The following is a 21,692-nucleotide window of genomic DNA, read 5'->3' on the forward strand; positions in this document are numbered from 1 at the left end:
GTAACCAAATATTAACCCTGCTCTTTACTTTTTGATCACAGGATTAAAATTTAGTGACATGCTGTCCTGTTCATTTTTGGAAATAGCCATACCTAAATAGATTGGTGCATACTTTAAAGGTTAAATTCAAGTTCTCTGACAGACAGTCAAGACAATGCAACTCTCTTAAGATGATACAGTGTTCCTAATTTGTTTTTCATGAATGCATTTTACAACAATAGACAAAGCAATGTTTAACATTTTACCATATTTAGCCCTACACTTACTCAATTTTATTTGTTCCCCACTGTTTTTTTTCCCCCACTAAATTTTTAAAATTATGATTTATTCTAGAGTAACTTTTGCTAACCTAGTTTCTTTTTTTGTTGTTGTTGTCGTCATATATAGATTATGAATATATATGTATTAATTTGTTGTTTTTCTTTAAAGAGTGATGAACAGGTCAACATATTGAGGTATAGAAATTCTACACTGATTTTAAAAAATAAATATGATGTCCTGGTATCGGCTCTGTATCAGCCGATACTCAGAATTTCTGGTATCAGATCAGGATTGGTTCTGAAAAATGGTATCTAGCCAGACCGACTTTTTTCATTGAATGGTTTTTGGTCATTGTTTTTATCTCAGATTAACTAAGCAACATAGTGATTTATATTACTGTGGCGAGTGGGGCGGGCCGAGAGACGAGGGAACAAGGAGGGAGGCCAGCAGAATGATTGGGAAATCAGTGACACCTGCGCCCCACCACCGGTCTCCAGTCCCACGTAGGAGATGGAAGGATATACTACGATAGTGAAGGAGGAGAGAGGACCAGGCCTGGGCCATATTTTATGTTTTGCTTTTTATTTTGTGCGCACCAGTCATCCGTGAGGGGCTGGTGCGCTGTTTTGTGTTTATTTTTGTCATTAAAGTTTCATTTTGATTGTGTACTGGTTCCCCTCCTTCTTCGGGATGAATATGGAGATTGTATTATTATATTTACTATAATGATTTTATTGATAATGAATAAATGCTTTAAATAATGATCAGTTTCCATGTCATGAATTTGATGAATGTTTTGACAGCTTCATGGGGAGCCTTGAAGTAGAATTTAAATCACAAGAATGGAAGCGTGAAAGTATTTTTAGACGATTTATTAAAAAAAAAATCCAGTTCAAGTTACCATATAAACGTGTAACCATAGACAGTAAAAGCGTGTAACCCATTCAAACCTTTTTGGAATTTGGTTGGATTAAAGATTTCTTCCTCACGTGTTCCACCTTATTTTTTCCATATTAATTTAAAATTAAGAGAGTAAATAGATGAACGGGCTTTAAAAAAGAAATATGAAGATGAACGGGCTTCACTAATCTGACTATTTAGGATTGATAGTATGAACATTCGGACGCAGGGGGTTGTGTACGAGCGCGCGCCCGCTGCGGGTCACGCCGAGTGCAGTGAAGCGCGCGTACTCTGGCGCCGCCCGCAGGTGAGCCGGGGAACTGCGTCAGTCTTTGTGCCGCCGCCATCTTGACCAGCATCCGGATAATCACCACCTGAACACACTGATTTACAGCAAACACACACGACTACAGGTGAGAACATGCATGATATAGACATACGCCGCGCGCTCACACTCCACTCTCACGCGCGCTACTCCACAGAGCGCGTCCGTTCAGCGTTAAATTCAATCTGGAGCCCCGAATCAGCCGTTAGCCGCTCACACTAGCTAGCCGCTAGCAGCTCCAAATCAACATAAATTAACAGAACACGTGAAATATTTCTAAAACAGGGCGAAATCCGACAGTTAGCTGCTCAGTGTGTTAATGTGAGGGCTGTGTGTTACTGTAGTGTCATTCTCATGAGCTTTATCTGACACGAAGAGTAGCGACACCCACTCAGCTGATAGAGATTTGTGTTTATATGGGACAGTTTCACGCTCATTACAGCGCCTTTAAATGATGCTACACACACCTGTGTGCGTTAGTGTGAGTGTTTTTATCAGGACAGTTGCTGTCAGTTCTCTGGTTTACACTGTGATAGCTGTGATGATGAGGATGATGAAGGTGTGTTAAGAGAGACAGTCAGACTGTCCTGCTGAGCATCTCTCTCTCTCTCTCTCTCTCTCTCTCTCTCTTCTCTGTGTGTTATGCTCGGACTGGAGTCTGACAGTTTCTTCTGTTGTTCTCACACTCATGACACACTGTTGATATATGATAATAGTCGTAGTCCTTACCAGTTTACCAGTGAAATCACATATTACATAACTTTGCTTTCAAACACTCTTATTTGAAATACTGATATAAATAATGCTATAAATATCTAATAAATTATATTAATAATAGTGTTTCCGCTTTATGTAAATGTCGCTTCCAGTGGTAAATCATTGGAAATGAATCAATTTGAAAATATTATATAAATCCATTTTTTTTTTTTTTAATCTAGGCCTACGTCATGTAGAAACTTCTTATGGTGGCCCATTAGTGCATAATGCAACAAAATCGCCAAAACATAACAGGAACAATCTGCAACACAACAGAAGCTCCCTTTCCTGGATGTGTTAAAGCTAGGCACCAGAGGTAATAGTCTAACGAAATCCAAATTTTGGACATTTTACTGTAGTACCATTTCTTTAAACCATTAGCCAAGTCATTTATATAGCTATGTGAATTTAAAGTGTCATTTGAAAAGCCTGGTACAGTAAAAGCTGTTTGAAATTGGAAATATTGTTAGACCATTAACTCTAATATGAAGCCTAAATTTGAGCTCTGAAGCATCGTTTACGTGGTCATGAGTCATGACAAACAGCCTTGTGAAATGCATTCAACAGTAATAATCTGTCCATCAGTATGTTATGGTAAGGTAAATTTTTCTAAATTAGTATTTCCATTACCACTAGTATTAAGCTTGCATTTTAGTTGTACGCACCTTTATCGAAAGGCATCAGCAATTTGAAGTAAGTGGATATCAGAAGTCTACACACCCCTGTTAAAATGCAGGGGTGGGTTGGGTGGGGGGTTTAACTTGGCTATATTTGCCCACTCTTGTTTGCAGAAATGCTCAGATTGTGAAGGCATGTCCTTGTGCACAGCCCTCTCAGATCACCCCACAGATTTGAAATTAATTAAAAATCATAACAAAACATAATGCTATCGTGAATTCACAAATAAATAAATATATGAAATGCTGGTTTAATATATGCACTTGAGATAACTGTGACTTTACGTGACATTTTGTTTCACTGGCATCATTCTGTGACTCTTTGCTGATGATTTATTTCCGATTAAAAGTAACAAAGCACAGAACTTATTGTGTTTATGGGATGGCAGGCACACTACAAATAATGAATGGAATTAAAGACGTGAAATATTTAAAATATGTTCTTTCTAAACAAGATGTCAGATGGTTCAGTTTCTTATAATAATCCCAGTTCAGATGTACTATTTTACTGGATAATTATTACATGCTGTACTTCAGAAATATATTTTGTATTCAATTACTGTTGGCAGTATGCTGTAGAAAGTCTTGCAGTATGTTCATTTAATGTAAATGTACTCAGTACTTGATAGGGGCTCCTTTTGCTTTAATTACTGCCTCAGTTCGGCGTGTCATGGAGGTGATCAGTTTGTGGCACTGCTGAGGTGGTCTGAAGCCCAGGTTTCTTTGATAGTGGCCTTCAGCTCATCTACATGTTCTGGTCTTGTTTCTCATCTTCCTCTTGACAATAGCCCATAGATTCTCTCTGGGGTTCAAGTCTGGTGAGTTTGCTGGCCAGTCAAGCACACCAACACCATGGTCATTTAACCAACTTTTGGTGCTTATGGCAGTGTGGACGGGTGCCAAATCCTGCTGGAAAATGAAATCAGCATCTACAAAAAGCTGCTCAGCGGAAGGAAGCATGAAGTGCTCTAAAATTTCTTGGTAAACGGGTGCAGTGACTTTGGTTTTAAAAAAAACAAACAATGGACCAACACCAGCAGATGAATTTTCACCCAAAATCATCACAGACTTTGGAAACTTAACTAGGGCTGGACCAGAATATTTGATTATTTGAATGTTCCTTTGGTCTGTTGGGATTCGATTTTCAGGTTTGAGATTCAAATAATCCTTTACTTTTTTTTTTGAACACCTGGCATCCCCAGTGAAACGGTCTTCATTCGTGCTTGAATATACCTAGATGTTGTATATTTTCAGGCCGAACAGTTCTAAGGACTGTCATCAGGTTCAGTTACAGTTGTATTCTCGCTATTTGATCAAACAGCTAAGTAGGGCTGTCAAAATGGCTGAAAAACTAAATTCGAATTTGCAATGAAATTTGATCAAATTATAATCAAATTTAAAATGCATAATTAGGGTGAAGAAAAGCTTTTGGCTTCTCTTCTGAGGCCACAAGATATTACTAATGCACATTTATTCTAAGCATTAGAAAATATGACAGTGAAAAATGTGCATAATATTTAAAATAATGTTTATAAACGAATTATAATAAAGTAGCTTAAGGAACTATGAACAAAACAGCATCGTGTGTGCATGCATATAATACAAAGGGATGAAAGCCAATCACACAGTACATTTTTCATTTAAACTTGAGAGGCAGTGGGATGGGGAAACACCCACCAAGTCTCTAGATATGTTTTTGAAAAAATTTTAACCCACCTTAATTTTACATGGCTTTCTAAACATGCGGCTATGTTGTGCGAGACGCGAGTACAATGGTAATAGAATTTATCTCTCTCTAGAAAAATTTTAAGTATGCCCGGGGCAGGCCTTAAAGCAGCCTCCTTAACGGACACCTAAAATTCGAATGCAAAATTTTTTTTTTTTTTTTTTTTGACAGCCCTACAGCCAAGTAAGTTGAACAGCTACGATACATTCAAAATAAAAATGTCTGAGACAATCTGGTCTGTGGAGGAAACATTTACCTGTGTTGATATTATACCCGACGTCGCCTTCTGTTTATTTTATTTTTCACGTCAAGAGTTGTCTTTTTTTCTGTTATTGAACAAATTAAATATTAGATAAAAATATCTGATAATCGTCCATATCGCTTGTTTATATTACACAACCAAGGCATGACTGACGCATTTATAATGCATTCCAAAGAGCTCCGTTTTAAGCACCACAGTGGAAAATGAAACGGCTCGGCTCAAAGTGGAAAACTGGCTTATGAATCGCACATGAGTGAATGTCATGATTCAGTTCATCCTGAAGAGAAGGCAAAAATGCCGAAGGCTTCAGCTGTGTGGTAGCACTTTAAATTGTGTGAGGACAAGACAAAGCCAGTATGCCAGATATGCAATCTGAAACGACAGCACATCAAGTTTGAAAAATTACCTGAGTCCTGAAAAGCCCAATTTATACTTCTGCGTTGAACCTACATCGTAGCTACGCTGTAGGCTATGTGTAGTACGGCGTAGCCTGACGTGCCTCTCCCCAAAATTTAACAGCGTGTCAATTCTACGCTGACTGCAAGTGCTGTGATTGGTCTGCTAGAACCCCTCCCTCCGTATGTACTTGAGTTTTGTTAAGGTGTTTATGTGCACTTTTATATATTTTACTTTTATATACTTTATAATATATTTTAATGTAACACCCTCTTGAATAAAATAAAAACTAAGCAAAGAACAAGTGTCTTATCATTTATAATACTACATAGCATTATACATCAGTAGTTGTCCGCGACCAACAATGTTGATCTGCCATGGTGAAAGTCCTTGTGGAGATTGAAAGAATTCTGTCTTCTCTTGTTCGGTTGTTGTCACTTTTTTGTAGTTTTAAATTATGATTTGACATTTATTTGCCGCCGTCACGGCTATAATGCTTCTCTGACGAGACGCTTCTTCTTTGGCTTTTATCGTGGTACTGCAGGATACACCAACAACATGCCCCTGGTATAGCGGTGTGTCCCTCAAAATCCACTTTTCTCAAGATATAATTTTTTTTCTATTAATTTGAATGTTGTATTCGAAAGGAGATGCAAAGAAATTACCATTGTTGGGTGATAGATTTTTTAGAGTCACTTATTTGCTTTTAAAATGTCAATGACGTCATACACATTCATTAGCAGAATGCTAACGTGTTATGGGCAACTCAACCTGTAAGAAATAAAAAAGGACATGTACTCGTTCATTCAACTTTCAACCTATAACCCAATTTGAACTTGCAAAACCTACAGTTAGATCAGAGATTTCTCAACGGCAATCGGGTGAAAGGGGCAAATTTAGCCGTCTAGCCCCATAGACTCCCATTCATTTTGCACTCATGGTGATCACCCCCAGTGGAACTCTGGTGGTACTGCAACCAAAATTCTGTACAATAGGACTTAATAGGGAGTGGGAAGGCTCTCCATAGACGGACTCTGGTATAACTGTGTAGATCATGTTAGGTCTTCATCTTATATGTAGGTAGTGCTGACAGAATTAGTTTCTTATCTCTGTTTTGTTCGGCTCTGGTTTAAATCTAATAATAATAATAAAAAGTACTATCAGACTTATTGTTATAGGTTTGTATTTTATAAATTGTCTATTTGTATAAATTTGTATTAATGCAACACACATTAATAGACTAATACTCAAAAATATAGCCCTGCAAACGTAATAACTCTTTAACATACACTACACTTACTGTCATTTCAGTGCTGTAGTGTAGAAAACCTCTGACCAGATCTGATATCAAGCCTTTATTGAACTTGTATCTCAAAGAACTCAACTATTTGATGAGTGTGAACAAAATGACATGAAGTCTGTTAGAAATGTTCCAACAATTCCATTGTTTTTGATGGCAGCATGTGACTTCTGATTTGAATGTCAGGCAGGTTATCAGACTGTCAATGTTAACAGACAGCAATCTTGTTCAGAAAGTTGCTTAATGCGTGGTTTTTCCAAAAGATTTCACTGTAAATGTTAGTATAGTAACTATACGGCATATTATACTGTATACTGTAAAATAAATAATTAAGTCTGTCACACTGTCAGCCTGGAGTGACGACAAAATAGGGAAAAATAAATATATTTCTTGTTTTGTTTATTTTACTTTAACAATTAAACATTTTTTATTGAACGAATCAAAACAATGGGGATGTGGTTTATAAAAAACTCAAGTAGCGCTGCACAGTTTGGAGGTGAAATATAATTGTGGTTTATTTGGTAAAAATTGCAACGTTTTTATAAAAAATTATTATAAATGCTGTTGTTGTCAAATTAAAATATTACTGTTTTTCTTTTCCGTAGAATTAAATCAATCAATCAATCAATCAATCACCTTTATTTATATAGTGCTTTAAACAAAATACATTGCGCCAAAGCACTGAACAACATTCATTTGGAAAACAGTGTCTCAATAATGCAAAATGATAGTTAAAGTTAAAGTTCATCATTGAATTCAGTTATGTCATCTCTGTTCAGTTGAAATAGTGTCTGTTTTAATTTGCAATCAAGTCAATGATATCGCTGTAGATGAAGTGACCCCAACTAAGCAAGCCAGAGGCGACAGCGGCAAGGAACCGAAACTCCATCGGTGACAGAATGGAGAAAAAAACCTTGGGAGAAACCAGGCTCAGTTGGGGGGCCAGTTCTCCTCTGACCAGACGAAACCAGTAGTTCAATTCCAGGCTGCAGCAAAGTCAGATTGTGCAGAAGAATCATCTGTTTCCTGTGGTCTTGTCCTGGTGGTCCTCTGGGACAAGGTCTTTACAGGGCATCTGTATCTGGGGCTCTAGTTGTCCTGGTCTCCGCTGTCTTTCAGGGCAGTAGAGGTCCTTTCTAGGTGCTGATCCACCATCTGGTCTGGATACGTACTGGATCCGGGTGACTGCAGTGACCCTCTGATCTGGATACAGACTGGATCTGGTGGCCACGGTGACCTCGGAACAAGAGAGAAACAGACAAATATTAGCGTAGATGCCATTCTTCTAATGATGTAGAAAGTACGGTGTTATGTGAAGTGTTCCGGTTCCAGTTTACCTAATTAATGCAGCCTAAAAATCCTTTAACAGATTTGGATATTAAAAGCATATTAGTATGTTATGTGTATGCCAGGTTAAAGAGATGGGTCTTTAATCTAGATTTAAACTGCAAGAGTGTGTCTGCCTCCCGAACAATGTTAGGTAGGTTAGGCGCCAAATAGGAAAAGGATCTGCCGCCCGCAGTTGATTTTGATATTCTAGGTATTATCAAATTGCCTGAGTTTTGAGAACGTAGCGGACGTAGAGGAGTATAATGTAAAAGGAGCTCATTCAAATACTGAGGTGCTAAACCATTCAGGGCTTTATAAGTTATAAGCAATATTTTAAAATCTATACGATGTTTGATAGGGAGCCAGTGCAGCGATGACAGGACCGGGCTAATATGGTCATACTTCCTGGTTCTAGTAAGAACTCTTGCTGCTGCATTTTGGACTAGCTGTAGTTTGTTTACCAAGCGTGCAGAACAACCACCCAATAAAGCATTACAATAATCTAACCTTGAAGTCATAAATGCATGGATTAACATTTCTGCATTTGACATTGAGAGCATAGGCCGTAATTTAGATATATTTTTGAGATGGAAAAATGCAGTTTTACAAATGCTAGAAACGTGGCTTTCTAAGGAAAGATTGCGATCAAGTAGCACACCTAGGTTCTTAACTGATGACGAAGAATTGACAGAGCAACCATCAAGTCTTAGACAGTGTTCTAGGTTATTACAAGTAGAGTTTTTAGGCCCTATGATTAACACCTCTGTTTTTTCTGAATTTAGCAGTAAGAAATTACTCGTCATCCAATTTTTTATATCGACTATGCATTCCATTAGTTTTTCAAATTGGTGTGTTTCACCGGGCTGCGAGGAAATATAGAGCTGCGTATCATCAGCATAACAGTGAAAGCTAACACCATGTTTCCTGATGATATCTCCCAAGGGTAACATATAAAGCGTGAAGAGTAGCGGCCCTAGAACTGAGCCTTGAGGTACTCCATACTGCACTTGTGATCGATATGATACATCTTCATTCACTGCTACGAACTGATGGCGGTCATATAAGTACGATTTAAACCATGCTAATGCACTTCCACTGATGCCAACAAAGTGTTCAAGTCTATGCAAAAGAATGTTGTGGTCAATTGTGTCAAACGCAGCACTAAGATCCAATAAAACTAATAGAGAGATACACCCATGATCAGATGATAAGAGCAGATAATTTGTAACTCTAAGGAGAGCAGTTTCAGTACTATGATACGGTCTAAATACTGACTGGAAATCCTCACATGTACCATTTTTCTCTAAGAAGGAATATAATTGTGAGGATACCACCTTTTCTAGTATCTTGGACAGAAAAGGGAGATTCGAGATTGGTCTATAATTAACTAGTTCTCTGGGGTCAAGTTGTGGCTTTTTTATGAGAGGCTTAATAACAGCCAGTTTGAAGGTTTTGGGGACATATCCTAATGACAGTATTAGACCAGTAGCACATTAAAAATGATGAATTACTGCATTTAAGAAAAATAATACAATAATTTTATTTTAGATTGCTGTAAAATTACAATACAAATATTTATGACTGTCTTAAATGTTTAATTTTAAAGTGCAAAACCAGACTCTTCAGAGGCGTTTGAGAGGTTACACAACTCAGGAGCTGGACAAACACGTGTCTGTGTAACTGTGGACAGATGCACACTAACAATCACATGCGTGTGTGTGTGTCTGTTTCAGAGCGGCAATGGCCACTGCACCCTACAACTACTCCTACATCTTCAAGTACATCATCATCGGTGAGTGTATCAGCAGCAGTGAAGCATTCAGTCGTGATTCGTCAGGCTCTCATGTCTGCTCTCTCATCACAGGAGACATGGGCGTAGGGAAGTCCTGCTTACTGCACCAGTTCACAGAGAAGAAATGTAAGTATGAGTGATTGTCAGGCCTCTCCTTCAGCATGCTCGATCAACATCTTGAGCCAGATAGAATGGGTATATGGGTTACATGAGTCCAGTAGAGTTTTAAACATCCAGTCATTCACTAATAGTTTCAGTATGGTATCTTCACACGAAAATGTGCGAAACAAACATATAATCTCACAGTAATGGGAATACATGCAGATTCAGAGACACTTTCCTAATGCTGACATCCTTCTGAAGTTCCTCCTAGTGCTAAGATCTGAGCTGCTCTTAAGTTAACATGATGTCCTACACACACACACTGAGGCTACATGATGTGATTCTGATGTGAGTCAGTAGTTGTTGTTGGTGTTCACCATGAACGCTCTGCTCTCCTCAGTCATGGCCGACTGCCCGCACACCATCGGCGTGGAGTTCGGCACCAGGATCATCGAGGTGAGCGGTCAGAAGATCAAGCTGCAGATCTGGGACACGGCAGGTCAGGAGCGCTTCAGGGCCGTGACGCGCAGCTACTACAGAGGAGCGGCGGGAGCGCTGATGGTCTACGACATCACCAGGTACGTCAGCCGAGTGACGCGTCACTCATGCTGCTGTTATCTCTAGCGATGGAAACACATGCTCTGTCTGTGTGTCCTACAGGAGAAGCACATACAACCACCTCAGCAGCTGGCTGACCGACGCCAGGAACCTTACCAACCCCAATACTGTGAGTACAAGCAAAGTCTGGACTGGAAAGACACAGGTTGGGCTTAAGGCCTTCTCACACTGAATGCAAAAATTTGGCGGGAATGTTCAATGCAATGACGGTTTTGAATCAAAACAATTCAAACCAGGCACGATCATTTGCGGCATGAAAAAGCAAGGATTTTTTTAGTGCTGTGTGTCAATTTATTTTCTCTCCTGTATGCACGGAGCTTTCTTTAGAACTTCTGCATTAAAGGAACACTACACTATTTTTGGAAATTCATTCTCCAACTTCCCCAGAGTTAATAAATTGAGTTTAATCGTTTTTGAATCCATTCAGCCGATCTCCGGGTCTGGGGATAGCACTTTTAGCATAGCTTAGCAATCATCATTGAATCCTATTAGACCAGTAGCATCGTGTTCAAAAATGACCAAATTAATTTCGATATTTTCCCTATTTAAGACTTGACTCTTCTGTAATTATATCATGTACTAAGACCAGCAGAAAATGAAAAGTTGCAATTTTCTAGGCCAGTATGATTAGGAACTAAACTTGAATTCTGGCGTAATAATCGAGGAACTGTGTTGCCGTAACATGGCGCAGTGATACTACGCAGTCTCTGAAAATGGGACCACTGCAGCCATATTACAGCAGCAGAGTTCCTTGATTATTACATATCTGTGGAAAAACGCATTGTTGGTCGGCTCCATCCAGCGTGCAGGTGTGTATTATCAGATAGCAATCAATCAGTCGTTTCCTGCTTGGCGTGAAAGCAGCATTCGGTGGTGATTAGCCTCATTTTCACACTCCGATTCAGATTTCATTAACTACACAGAGCCACTGTTCACTGACAGGCTGCCTAAAATCATGATCATATTTTGCACGTTGTGCGCAACTTGACAGTGAACAACGGCTCTGTGTAGTAAATGCTGCTCCACGTGAAATCACACACGTGTAGAGATTTACCGCCGATTATAGAAACGGCTTTACCGACAAGATGTACATTAAATATTGACCAAAATTTACCGTGCATCCCTAATAAACAAGTTGTGTCTCAGCACTATAGCATTGTAGTAACATAACATAACATGTTGGGCCATTAGCAAGACACTTGACACCTACTGATATAGACAGTTAATTCTTTACATGCAGGTGCACAACGCACATGCTAGTTTGCAGTCGGTAGTAGTCTGTGCAGTGTGCTTCGGTCCAGATGCAGTCGACGTGAGGGAGCAACACCATCAGCTTTCGTCACTGCGGGTTCTGTGAGGACAGCTTGTTGTGTCCTGGGCTTAACAGGCAGTGTACTGATAGGATAGCATCAACCTAGAAACCACTGAAAGCACAAAAACACTCTGCCAGCTGCCTAGCAGCCACATCTGTATGAATGAGTCATGTCTCAGCACTGTATCATAGCAGTCACAGGGTTGAGCTCTGTTGACTTAGGGCACTGCACAGTATTGATAACATAAAAAACCCTGCAGCCTCTTTCACCAAACTGTGACATCTAGTTTAGCAACAGCAGGCAGTCAGCCGCGGGTGTGATTGACAGGTTGGGGGTGGGGTTTATGGTTGGTTTGGCTCAGAGAGGTTTCTCTGGTGTGTTTGTGCAGGTGATCATACTCATAGGAAACAAAGCGGATCTGGAAGCGCAGCGGGACGTGACGTATGAAGAAGCTAAACAGTTCGCTGAAGAGAATGGTGAGTGAAGCGTATGTCTGTCACATGACCGATCACACGACACCGTTCTGATTTCACGCTTGTTTGTGTGCACAGGTCTGCTGTTCCTGGAGGCCAGCGCTAAAACGTGAGTAATTCCAGCAGCTCCAGCATTATGGATGTGACGTGTGCAGTGAAAACATCACAAATAAGTCATCAGACAATGTGTTTATGAACTAAACCAGACGTCAGAAACATATCCGTCTGTACACATGTATTTATGAGGAAAACCCAAATGCTTTAAAAATGTTCACAGAGCTGAACTTTGAGAGAAATATGCTATTTAACATTATTATTAATATTCAGAGAATAACATTTCTGACACCAATTACTCTTCCATACTCTGTCCATCCGTAGCAACTACCCAGAACTCCCTAGCAACTAGCTTTAACACAATGCTAGCATGTTCCTTATATAAAATTCCTAAAGATAACCGCATGTTTATAAGATTTTGGTACGTTTATATATGGTGCTTTTTTAGCATGATGCTTGTATGTTCCTAACATTTAAGCATGTTGTTAGCATGTCATAGCATATGAATAGGATTCAAGTTCAGCAAAATGTAATCTATTTGAGCTGTCACGAGATTGTATTGGAAAGCCTGGTCAGAATGATTGATTTAACTTTAAGTCTGAAAGTTTTAAAGCCATGCAGTCTCTGATGGATGAAATATTACAATATTAGCACGGTGCTCGCACATTTATGTTAATAACATGCTTTAAATGTTTTCACACATTGCTCATATGTTCCTTCCTAACGTCAACATTGCTAAAGCACATTTAGCACATATTGATAACAAGCTAATAGCATGTTTATAACGTTTTGACAAAACGCTGACATGCTCCTAGCATATTTTAGCTTGTTGCTTGTGTGTTTTAGCATGTTAGTGTATTTTAATGTTTTACCATGTTGCTAGTGTTTCAAACTTTTCTTAGCATGTTGCTAACATGTTTTATTATGTTATTATCATGTTTCCAGCATGTTGTGCCACCTCATAAAATAGTTGGGTTTTCCCAAGCCATCAAGTTTGTCTTGATCTTTTATTTTTATCTAGATGTGTTCTTCTTGTTCCATGAATCTCATGTGAGTGTATAGATGCTAACCGTGTGTTTGTGGTCACAGAGGTGAGAATGTGGAGGATGCGTTTCTGGAAGCCGCCAAGAAGATCTACCAGAACATTCAGGACGGCAGTCTGGATCTGAACGCGGCCGAGTCTGGCGTGCAGCACAAACCGTCAGCGCCGCAGGGCGGCCGGCTCACCAGTGAACCACAGCCGCAGAGGGAAGGGTGTGGCTGTTAATGACCTTCATCCTCCACAACCATCCTCCTCTTCCTCCATCACACACACGCTCGCGTTGCAAGGCAACCGCAGAGAGGATCATGTGCTCATTTCCTCCTGTTTCTCTCTTCATCTGTCCATCCTCTCTCTCTGGTCAGTGTGTTCTTCAGTTCCCATCTTCACCTTCCTCTGACTGCACCGCTGCTCATCACATCACACGCATCAGTTCAGCTTCTTTTTATTGATTGATTTTATAGCCCAACAATGTGACATCACAGAAATAAGACCCATACTGAAGGAAGTGGCCAAACGTGACATCGATTCATAATAATGCTGCTGCTGCATGGGTTGTGTTAGGATCGTTTTAAGAACATCAAATACATATCTGCTGCCATTTTTCCAAACGTATGAGTGTCAGTGTGGTTGTGACGCATTCAGAGCAGTGAAATCGTGCAGGAGAATCAATCTGTTTGTGTTAGTCACCTATAGGACACCCGTCTGATGTGCATTCAGATAAAAAGCACCTGGGTTGAGGGTGCAAAATAATGCATCAGTTTTTTATGCACCTGCGGCCAGAATCATGCATTGCATTTTTTCTTAATCTCTAAATGTGCAGTGGTCTCATTGATTTCACTGATCCCAGATTTATAACCTAATGAAACGTCTCCTTTTGCAAACTCGCAATCACGTGCATGTCACATGTGAGCGCATGTGTGAGTGTAGAGTCAGTTTGGGTCAGACAGCTTTATGAATCAAAGGCAATTTACGGAAAGATTAATTATTTAATCGCTCCCATCTCCTTTTCTGCTCCTTCATTCTATCAACATTCATTCCTCTGTCCTCACCACCATTATTTCATGTTGCCTTATTATTTTTCACGTTAATATTATCACCGTTTATTCTCAGCTAGCTCAACATGCAGTTCAGTCTTGAGTTAAACAAACGGTTTTACAACAGTGCTACTGTTTTTGTATAGATCTATGAAATGTGATGGAACTGTCTCCAGTCACTGCATTGGCTTGTATATTAACAGCACCACCGCAAATTCCTCTGAAGCAGCATCTGTGTCTTAATTCAGTGTATGTACCATATGAAATCAAATCTGATTCAGCTGCTGTAAATAAGGCTGTATCTGTTGGTGATGTAACAGAGCACTGACTCCTCACTTGGCGTATACATCACAAACTCTCACACATCCAGCTGAAGAGACAGAAGGCAAATTCTCCTTCAGAAAGTCTTAAAAATGGAGCTCAGATCTTGACTGATCTAAGGCAGGCACTAGTCCTTTTGAACTGTCTGAATCTGCGATTTGAAAGACCTTGCTGTTGACATGAACAAAAACAGTACATATGTATAAACTTTGAAGGAGCTGTGCTAACGTTTGAAAATCTGTTCTTGTGTGTATATGATTTTAAAATGTTGACATTTTGATTTTAATGACGATAATAAAAATGTAGACAAAGTGTTTTTGCTTCATTCTGAGTCAAAGTTTTAAATGAAGATAAACCACAAACACATGCATATGCAAAAGCACATTAGAACAGAGAGCAGACAACATGAACACACTGACAGAAACAAATTACGTTGTTCAAGTAGAAAAATTGCTTTGTATTTTTTGCAATAAAAAAAAAATTGCACCAAGGTTACAGGAAGAATCAACTAAAAATAAGTGATGTGTATTTACAAAGATGAGCAATTAGTCTACAAAAGGGTGAAGCTTGAATACAAATTTAATAGTGGCATGATTTTAAGAGAAAAAAAACAAACAAACATGAAATGTCAACACTGGTAGTACCATGTTGAATTAAAAGCTTGTGGTTGGCCTCTTCCTCAGGCGTCGCAGTCTAATGGCAAAGTGTTGGAAAAGACAAACTAATACTGAAAACTACACAAGCAAAACAAACACAAACGTTTTAGTAAGATAGTCATTGACTCAACTCCCATCACCTCAATAAGAATCATGGCTTGTGGTCACTGGATAAAGCTGCTCCGTCAAGTCCGTGATCCTGGAGCACTTCTGTCAGTGGTGTGTGGAAAACCTTTGAAATTACGTCAAGTGGTAACTGAAGATCTTACAGAGGACATTACAAAAACATCTATACCTATACTGTTTCTGAAGCGCCGATTCTCACTTCCAAATCTTTCTCCTTGAGACAGTAGTGTTTCATTCACTGACCAATGATTCATGTTCAGCGAGTCTCTTTAAGGCAACCGTAGTTTTGGAAAGGCATGTGTGTAGTAATTGTGCTGTAGGAACACTTGTTCAAAACCCTTGACGGGCCTGGAAAAGGTGAGAAAACCTACTTAACGACCCCATCAGTGAAATGTCAATCATGGCACAGTGTTGCAATCATACAATACTTGATCAGTCGGTTTGAAGTTCCTCATATCACAGGGACCATTCACATCTCACAACAAAGCCCTTTCTCGACCAACCACACAAAGAAAACTAAGCTGGACACATCAATAAACAGTCTTTATCAATACTATGATCATGAATGTAATCAAAAATATATTTTGATCCCTTGAAAAGTGTGAGGCACATGAGGTGTTTTTCTGTCAGTCATCTGCAATGCTGAGATAATGCTGTCTATAACAAATACTTTGAGAAAATGGAGAGAAGAAAAGTCAAGGAATTGCAGACAAAGACTCATAAAATATCAAGTCACTAGGGCTTGGACCTGGGCTACCTTAAAATCGCCAAACAGAGTCTGGAGCAACATTACTGGTTCCCCTGCATTTGTGCACTGCTAGTAATAAGACACTGAATCGTTCTTAAATGTTCCACTATTTGGCATGAGAAAAGCTGAGGTGGGTTCAATGGAAATGTATGGCACGCCACAGCCAACCAAGAGAAGCCCCACACTTAGAGATATCAGTTCCATCTGTTCTCTTCTCCGCTACCTCTGAACTATGTCACTGATCTCCTTGATGGAGCAAAGTAGCTTTGAAAAGTCTTGTGTTGTGTTGGCTCCCCCAGTGGCAGCAGGGCAGATCTGCAGCTCACGCAGGCTGCTCTCCAACTTATTGATGGCTTCACGGAAAGTGAACTTGTTGCGCATCTGCTGGATGGACTCGACGTAGCTTGCGCAATACTTGGACAGATTCTTGCCAGCTTCCAACACTGCACTGTGGCTGCCGGTTTGCTCTGAAATGCGGCCAATGGCAGCTCGCACGAGCTCCGTGCTCTCCAAAACCATCTCGCGTGTAATGCAAGAATTGGAGAGTCGCTCTGATGGCTGGCGTGTTTTCCTTAGTGAGCGGCGAGTCGTCATGAGGGGAATGAAGTTGGATCCTGGGTCACCAACAGCCGATCCCGTTCCCATCCCTGGTAGCTGACTGCTTGGGGATGTCGGAGAGGTCTTTGGGGGCTGCACTTTTGAAGTGTTTTTAGGCAATTTTTTGCCACTTTCTTGGGAAAGACTTGTCCCCCTGCCTTGTTCTGTGGATCCAAGACTTAAAGGGTTTTGTTCAGAGAAGCCTTTGACTTTGGTATCCGAAGAGATATCAGAAGTGGGATTCCTCGAAGACTTTCCAGATTTGGCACTAGAGACAGGAGGTGGAGGAGGAGCCGGTTTAGGTTTTGTAAACTTCCCCTTCTCTCTGTCTCTTTGTCCAGGGACTTCAGAAGAGTTCTTGAGCCTACGAGGTCGGCATTCATCACCAGATGCTCCCAGAGGTGGAAGCACCGCTTGCAAGGCACTTGTTTTGGAATTTTCCATCTGCACATGTGGCCGACGGGTGAGCTTAGGTGTCAGAGTCAAAGGACTTGATCCAGGACTAGACTCTGAGTCCTTAAACACTTCGTCAGGTGCATCTTCAATTTTCTTGGGAAGGCGTGGTGGCGGGGTAAGGGTGCCACCACGTGGCAAGCCATCTGCTTTCTTGCGTGGTAAAGCTGGCTTGCCTCCAATGGTGCCAGAGTCAAAGTGAGATGACTGGATGTCACGCGGCAGGGTGACAGACTTCCACTCAGTGCGTTCAGACCCTGGGGGCATGCTAGAAGCAGAAGAAGACCTTAGGAAGCGCTTGGAGTTTGACATAGGATCTTCCTCTGTGGCTGGAGTTGTGGCAAGCTTCCCTCCACCACCCGATGTTGTTGCTGTGCCCTTTTTCCGTGAATGTGAAGGGAAGAGCTGACCAGGATATACTGGGGCTCCATTGGTCACTCCAACAGCCATGGTATTGTTGGAGCTAATCAATTTGCAAGGGTCAATGCTGTGCAAGGCATCATTGGTGGAAGCCCCGTTGTTGAAATCATCTTTGCAGTCAGGACCCAGTCCTTTACGATCCAAGTGCCCATCCATCTTACCAAAGGAGCTGCTGCGCTTTGGGGGTGCCGGGGCGGTTCTCTTCTTTTTCTTGATTAAACTGAATGGATTCATTCGGAACTTATCTTTATCTTTAGGTAGGAGGCGATCATCTTCGTTCAAGTTACTATCAAGGACAGACCTCGGGAGCATCGGGGGCCCTATCACCTCAGCCTCTGCTGCATCTGGAAAGGGTAAAACTTTATCAGTACAATCGCCCACTCTGCAGAAAGTAACTGAGAATTAACTGTGAATATTGGGAAAGTAAAACTTACCTGGACTGTCACCATCCCTACTGTCCATATGTCTTCTTAGTGTCCTCGTCTTAGTGGGAAGTTCTGGTGCCTGCTGTATTGGACCCAGTGTCAGCTTCTTACCCTTCTTCCCCAACTCTTTCTCCACCTCTGTAACCCATGAAGATTAAAGATGAGCTATGAGAAAAGTCCACACAAATCTCTCTAAACCGGAGACAAAATCTTACCATCAGAGATACTGGACTCTTGAAACATTGTTTCAAATGCCTGGTGAGTTTCAGCAAAAGAAGGCCGCTCTGCAGGGTTCCATTTCCAACCTAAAGATAGAAACACTAACGTCAGTCTAAAAGGCAACTAAAGACCTGAATTAATTGCTTAATTGTAACCATCTTATTCAAATACTTTAGTTTGTCTACTTTTTGCTCCTTGGATTTTCTTCAGTGATCCAACAAGCTACTTACAGGCCCTCATGAGCTCATAGACTTTCTCTGGGCATCCTTCGGGTCTGTCCATGCGGTAATCTTTCTCTAGTAGCTCGTACACTTGGGACAAGTCAATTCCAGGATATGGAGACATCCCGTAGGTGGCAATTTCCCAAAGCAGGACACCAAATGCTAAAGAGTTAAAGCAAGAATTTTAGTTTTACCCATAAGAGAATAATGAGTGTTTAATTGATTTTTGCTTACCCCACACGTCTGACTTAATGGAGAACTTGTTATAGGCCAGACTCTCTGGGGCGGTCCATTTAATGGGAAACTTGGCTCCTACATGGGCTATGTAGGTTTCTTCCGTCATCAGGCGACTCAGTCCAAAATCTGCCACTTTAACTAAGTTGTTTTCCCCAACTAAGCAGTTACGAGCAGCCAGATCCCTGAAACAAGAATCAGGTGTTAACTGGAAACGTGTCACTTCCTATAAATACCGTAAGGGACAACCCCTTATCCTTGTCCTGTAATGTTTAGTCATTTTTTTTAGTTCACAGAATGATAAGACTGGAATGGACACGGTATAAACAACACAATAAATACATTTTGTAAACTACCTGTGAAGGACCTGACATTATAATTGTTTCTGAAATTGACTTCTTAACAGGGCTATTCAGTTATCTTGTGTGCTACTTTTTGTAAATCAGGCCGAAAGAATGATACAACTGCCTATATAGTTAATTTAATTATTGTTTGTCAAAGTGCTATAAAACCTGTTCTAGCTATTGTGAAATACCTTCTGTCTGTTAAAGCATCACTAAGAGAAAGGCTCTAAGCAGAAACTCAAACTATACACATAAAGCTACTATAAACAATAGTATGAAAAGCCAAGACATTGAATATTTAATAACAATTGACTGGATTTATTACAAACGCAGCACATACAATCGTCTATGTAGGTGTCACACCTACACTGCAGAACATCTTGCTCACCTGTGGATGAAGTTCTTCTTCTCCAGGTACTCCATAGCAGAGGAGATCTGCGTGGCCATGTAGAGCAGCACCACAGCATTGACCTCCTCATGATCACATTCACGCAGGTAATCCAGCAGGTTTCCATGAGTCATGAACTCTGTGATGATATAAAACGGAGGTTCCCGTGTGCAGACACCTGACATTAGAGAAAAATAGAGTATATTACGTATAGAGTATATAAGCACTATCATTCATATCTCCATCTAAAGGCAGTTTCTTGTGACAAATTCAAGTATGATGTTTAATGTGTGCGTTTTAATTTAAAATAAAGGTAGTTGATGAAGTCAAAGTCGATTCCTAATTCTAATAATTAAACAACCCTGATGTACTGGCCCGTTACTGCTCAAACCTTTTTATAAAAATGCATTTTAATTGCAAATTATATTAGCGCTTTACATTTTCTACATCATTCTTCTGAGTTATTGTTCATCTAGATCAGTGGTTCTCAAACTGGGGTACTCCATTTGCTCACATGCACCAAAAAATGTGCAAACAGTAAGAGATGTTGTGGCAGGCAAGGTGCTTAGGTTCCACCTACAGGACACGCCCTCCATTACAGATTTAAAAAGAGGAATAAAAAACAAGGCAAGACATCTTTAAGGCTGTGTTATACTTTCCGCATGAGCAATCTGAAGGCGCACACAGACAGTGTGGAAGTAGACAACTTATATTTATACCACCGTAAGTTTAGGCTGATGGTTCGCTCTGAAACAGACATGTGAACAAACAATTGCCAATCTGTGCATGTCTTTATATTGTTTTATTGATAGATTGTACAGGTTCGAGTAGCAAAGGGCTTCTTTATAAAAATATGCAGAGCAGTGCTAAAAAGTTTGTTCCTGAATGTCTGATTGCACGCAAAGCGTGATCTGTATGAGTGACTGAGCGTTTGTGTGCGTAAGATACAGAAGACAGCGCATTAGTTTAGAACTCTTTTTCATTTTATTTTCTATTTTTATTTTAAAAAGTAGAATGCATTCATTTGTGCAATGATATTTTTGTATATATTAATATGAGTAAATTACAATATAAATTTATTAGAATGAGTAAATTATTATTTATGGGCTTAAAAACTAAATGCAAACAATCAGAATGTTGTACCTGGTGGGGAGTGCCCAATGTTAACATTACCTATATTGTTCAGTGGTACAGTTATGGAGACCCTTCATATGGCAGAGGTCAACTGCATATAGTTAGCACTGGCCCTTAAGTATGCAGTGTTTCATAAACGGCTGTTTTACTAAATTCTAAAATATGAAAATATGAAATTATAAAAAACACTGTTGTATTTGCACTCTATGACGTAAACAAGCCCAACACGCATGAACAGCATGAAGGAAAGAATGAAGGAGAAGCTTCATTCCCATTGCGTTGTCATTCCCCTTTCTAGCACGCACAAGTAACGATTTTCTGTCAACTAGGGATGCACCAGTTGACCGGCCATAAATGGGAACCGGACAGTTTTTACTTAAAATAAGTGATCGGCAATCAGACAGTTTTTAAGACTTTTTTTCGGCCGATTTTTCCAGAAGTGTGCTCGTGTGCACAGACTACATTGTAAACATTCGCTATCACGTAATGGAAGTGTGGAAGTATTTCGAAACCCGTGCGCAGGACACGGGCAGCCGTTCATTACATGAAGTGCAGAACTTCATGTCTGAGGCACAGTTAGCCGGAAACAAACAGCAGCTGGTACACTGGCGCACAAATAAGAGCCTTTCCCTGCGCAAGCGTAATCACCTGCTGTAGCACAATGAAAAAAAGTGCTTCATTCATCCAATGAAAAATTTGAGGGTAATGATTCACATCTATATTTTTTAATTTGAGCAAATAGTTATTTATTTTTCATTGGCTCAAGTAAAAAAATATAGATGTGAATCATTACCCTATTTTTTTTTAATTGGACGAATGAAACACTTTTGTTTTATTTTTTTTTCTTTGTTTTATTCACACCAACACTTTGATTTTAACATTTTGGATTTATATAGCATACTTTTTTTATTCACACTGGCAAAACTTTCTTTTTTTTTTTTTTACTTAAAACCAAATATAAAAACTAAAATACTGAATGCTGATTAAGAAACACCTTATTGAATGGGTGTTGATTGTGTTGTTTGGATTGTAGAACTATGCAGTTG

The 21,692-nt window shown here is 40.0% G+C and overlaps 2 protein-coding genes across 3 annotated transcripts in view; one reads left to right on the forward strand and one right to left on the reverse strand.

The window, feature by feature from the left end:
* Positions 1-1,449: 1,449 nt before the first annotated feature.
* Positions 1,450-14,993, forward strand: rab14l (RAB14, member RAS oncogene family, like). Its single transcript, XM_026254907.1, has 8 exons — positions 1,450-1,574; positions 9,666-9,724; positions 9,797-9,850; positions 10,227-10,404; positions 10,487-10,553; positions 12,146-12,233; positions 12,309-12,339; positions 13,374-14,993. The coding sequence occupies exons 2-8, from the start codon at positions 9,673-9,675 to the stop codon at positions 13,549-13,551; spliced, it is 648 nt and encodes a 215-aa protein (XP_026110692.1). The 5' UTR covers positions 1,450-1,574; positions 9,666-9,672; the 3' UTR covers positions 13,552-14,993.
* A 121-nt stretch (positions 14,994-15,114) lies between these two features.
* The window catches only part of abl1 (c-abl oncogene 1, non-receptor tyrosine kinase), a 56,481-nt gene continuing 49,903 nt past the window's right edge, over positions 15,115-21,692 (reverse strand). For both annotated transcript variants that reach the window (XM_026254892.1, XM_026254897.1), the window contains exons 6-11: positions 19,513-19,690; positions 18,781-18,965; positions 18,556-18,708; positions 18,322-18,411; positions 18,116-18,244; positions 15,115-18,025 (exon numbers count right to left, since the gene is read on the reverse strand). In XM_026254892.1, the coding sequence (XP_026110677.1) occupies positions 16,431-18,025; positions 18,116-18,244; positions 18,322-18,411; positions 18,556-18,708; positions 18,781-18,965; positions 19,513-19,690 (2,330 nt within the window). In that variant the 3' untranslated portion in view covers positions 15,115-16,430. The remainder of the gene's footprint in view (positions 18,026-18,115; positions 18,245-18,321; positions 18,412-18,555; positions 18,709-18,780; positions 18,966-19,512; positions 19,691-21,692) is intronic.

This window comes from Carassius auratus, chromosome 5 (assembly GCF_003368295.1).
Source record: "Carassius auratus strain Wakin chromosome 5, ASM336829v1, whole genome shotgun sequence".
NCBI classification, from domain to species: Eukaryota; Metazoa; Chordata; class Actinopteri; order Cypriniformes; family Cyprinidae; genus Carassius; species Carassius auratus.

What these genes read in the sequence shown, in the direction of transcription:
- rab14l (XM_026254907.1), top strand. Translation starts at nt 9,673, where the DNA reads ATGGCCACTGCACCCTACAACTACTCCTACATCTTCAAGTACATCATC. An exon ending in CTTCAAGTACATCATCATCG is followed by an intron (nt 9,725 to 9,796) that starts GTGAGTGTATCA and finishes CTCTCATCACAG; the next exon opens with GAGACATGGGCGTAGGGAAG. An exon ending in CCAGTTCACAGAGAAGAAAT is followed by an intron (nt 9,851 to 10,226) that starts GTAAGTATGAGT and finishes TGCTCTCCTCAG; the next exon opens with TCATGGCCGACTGCCCGCAC.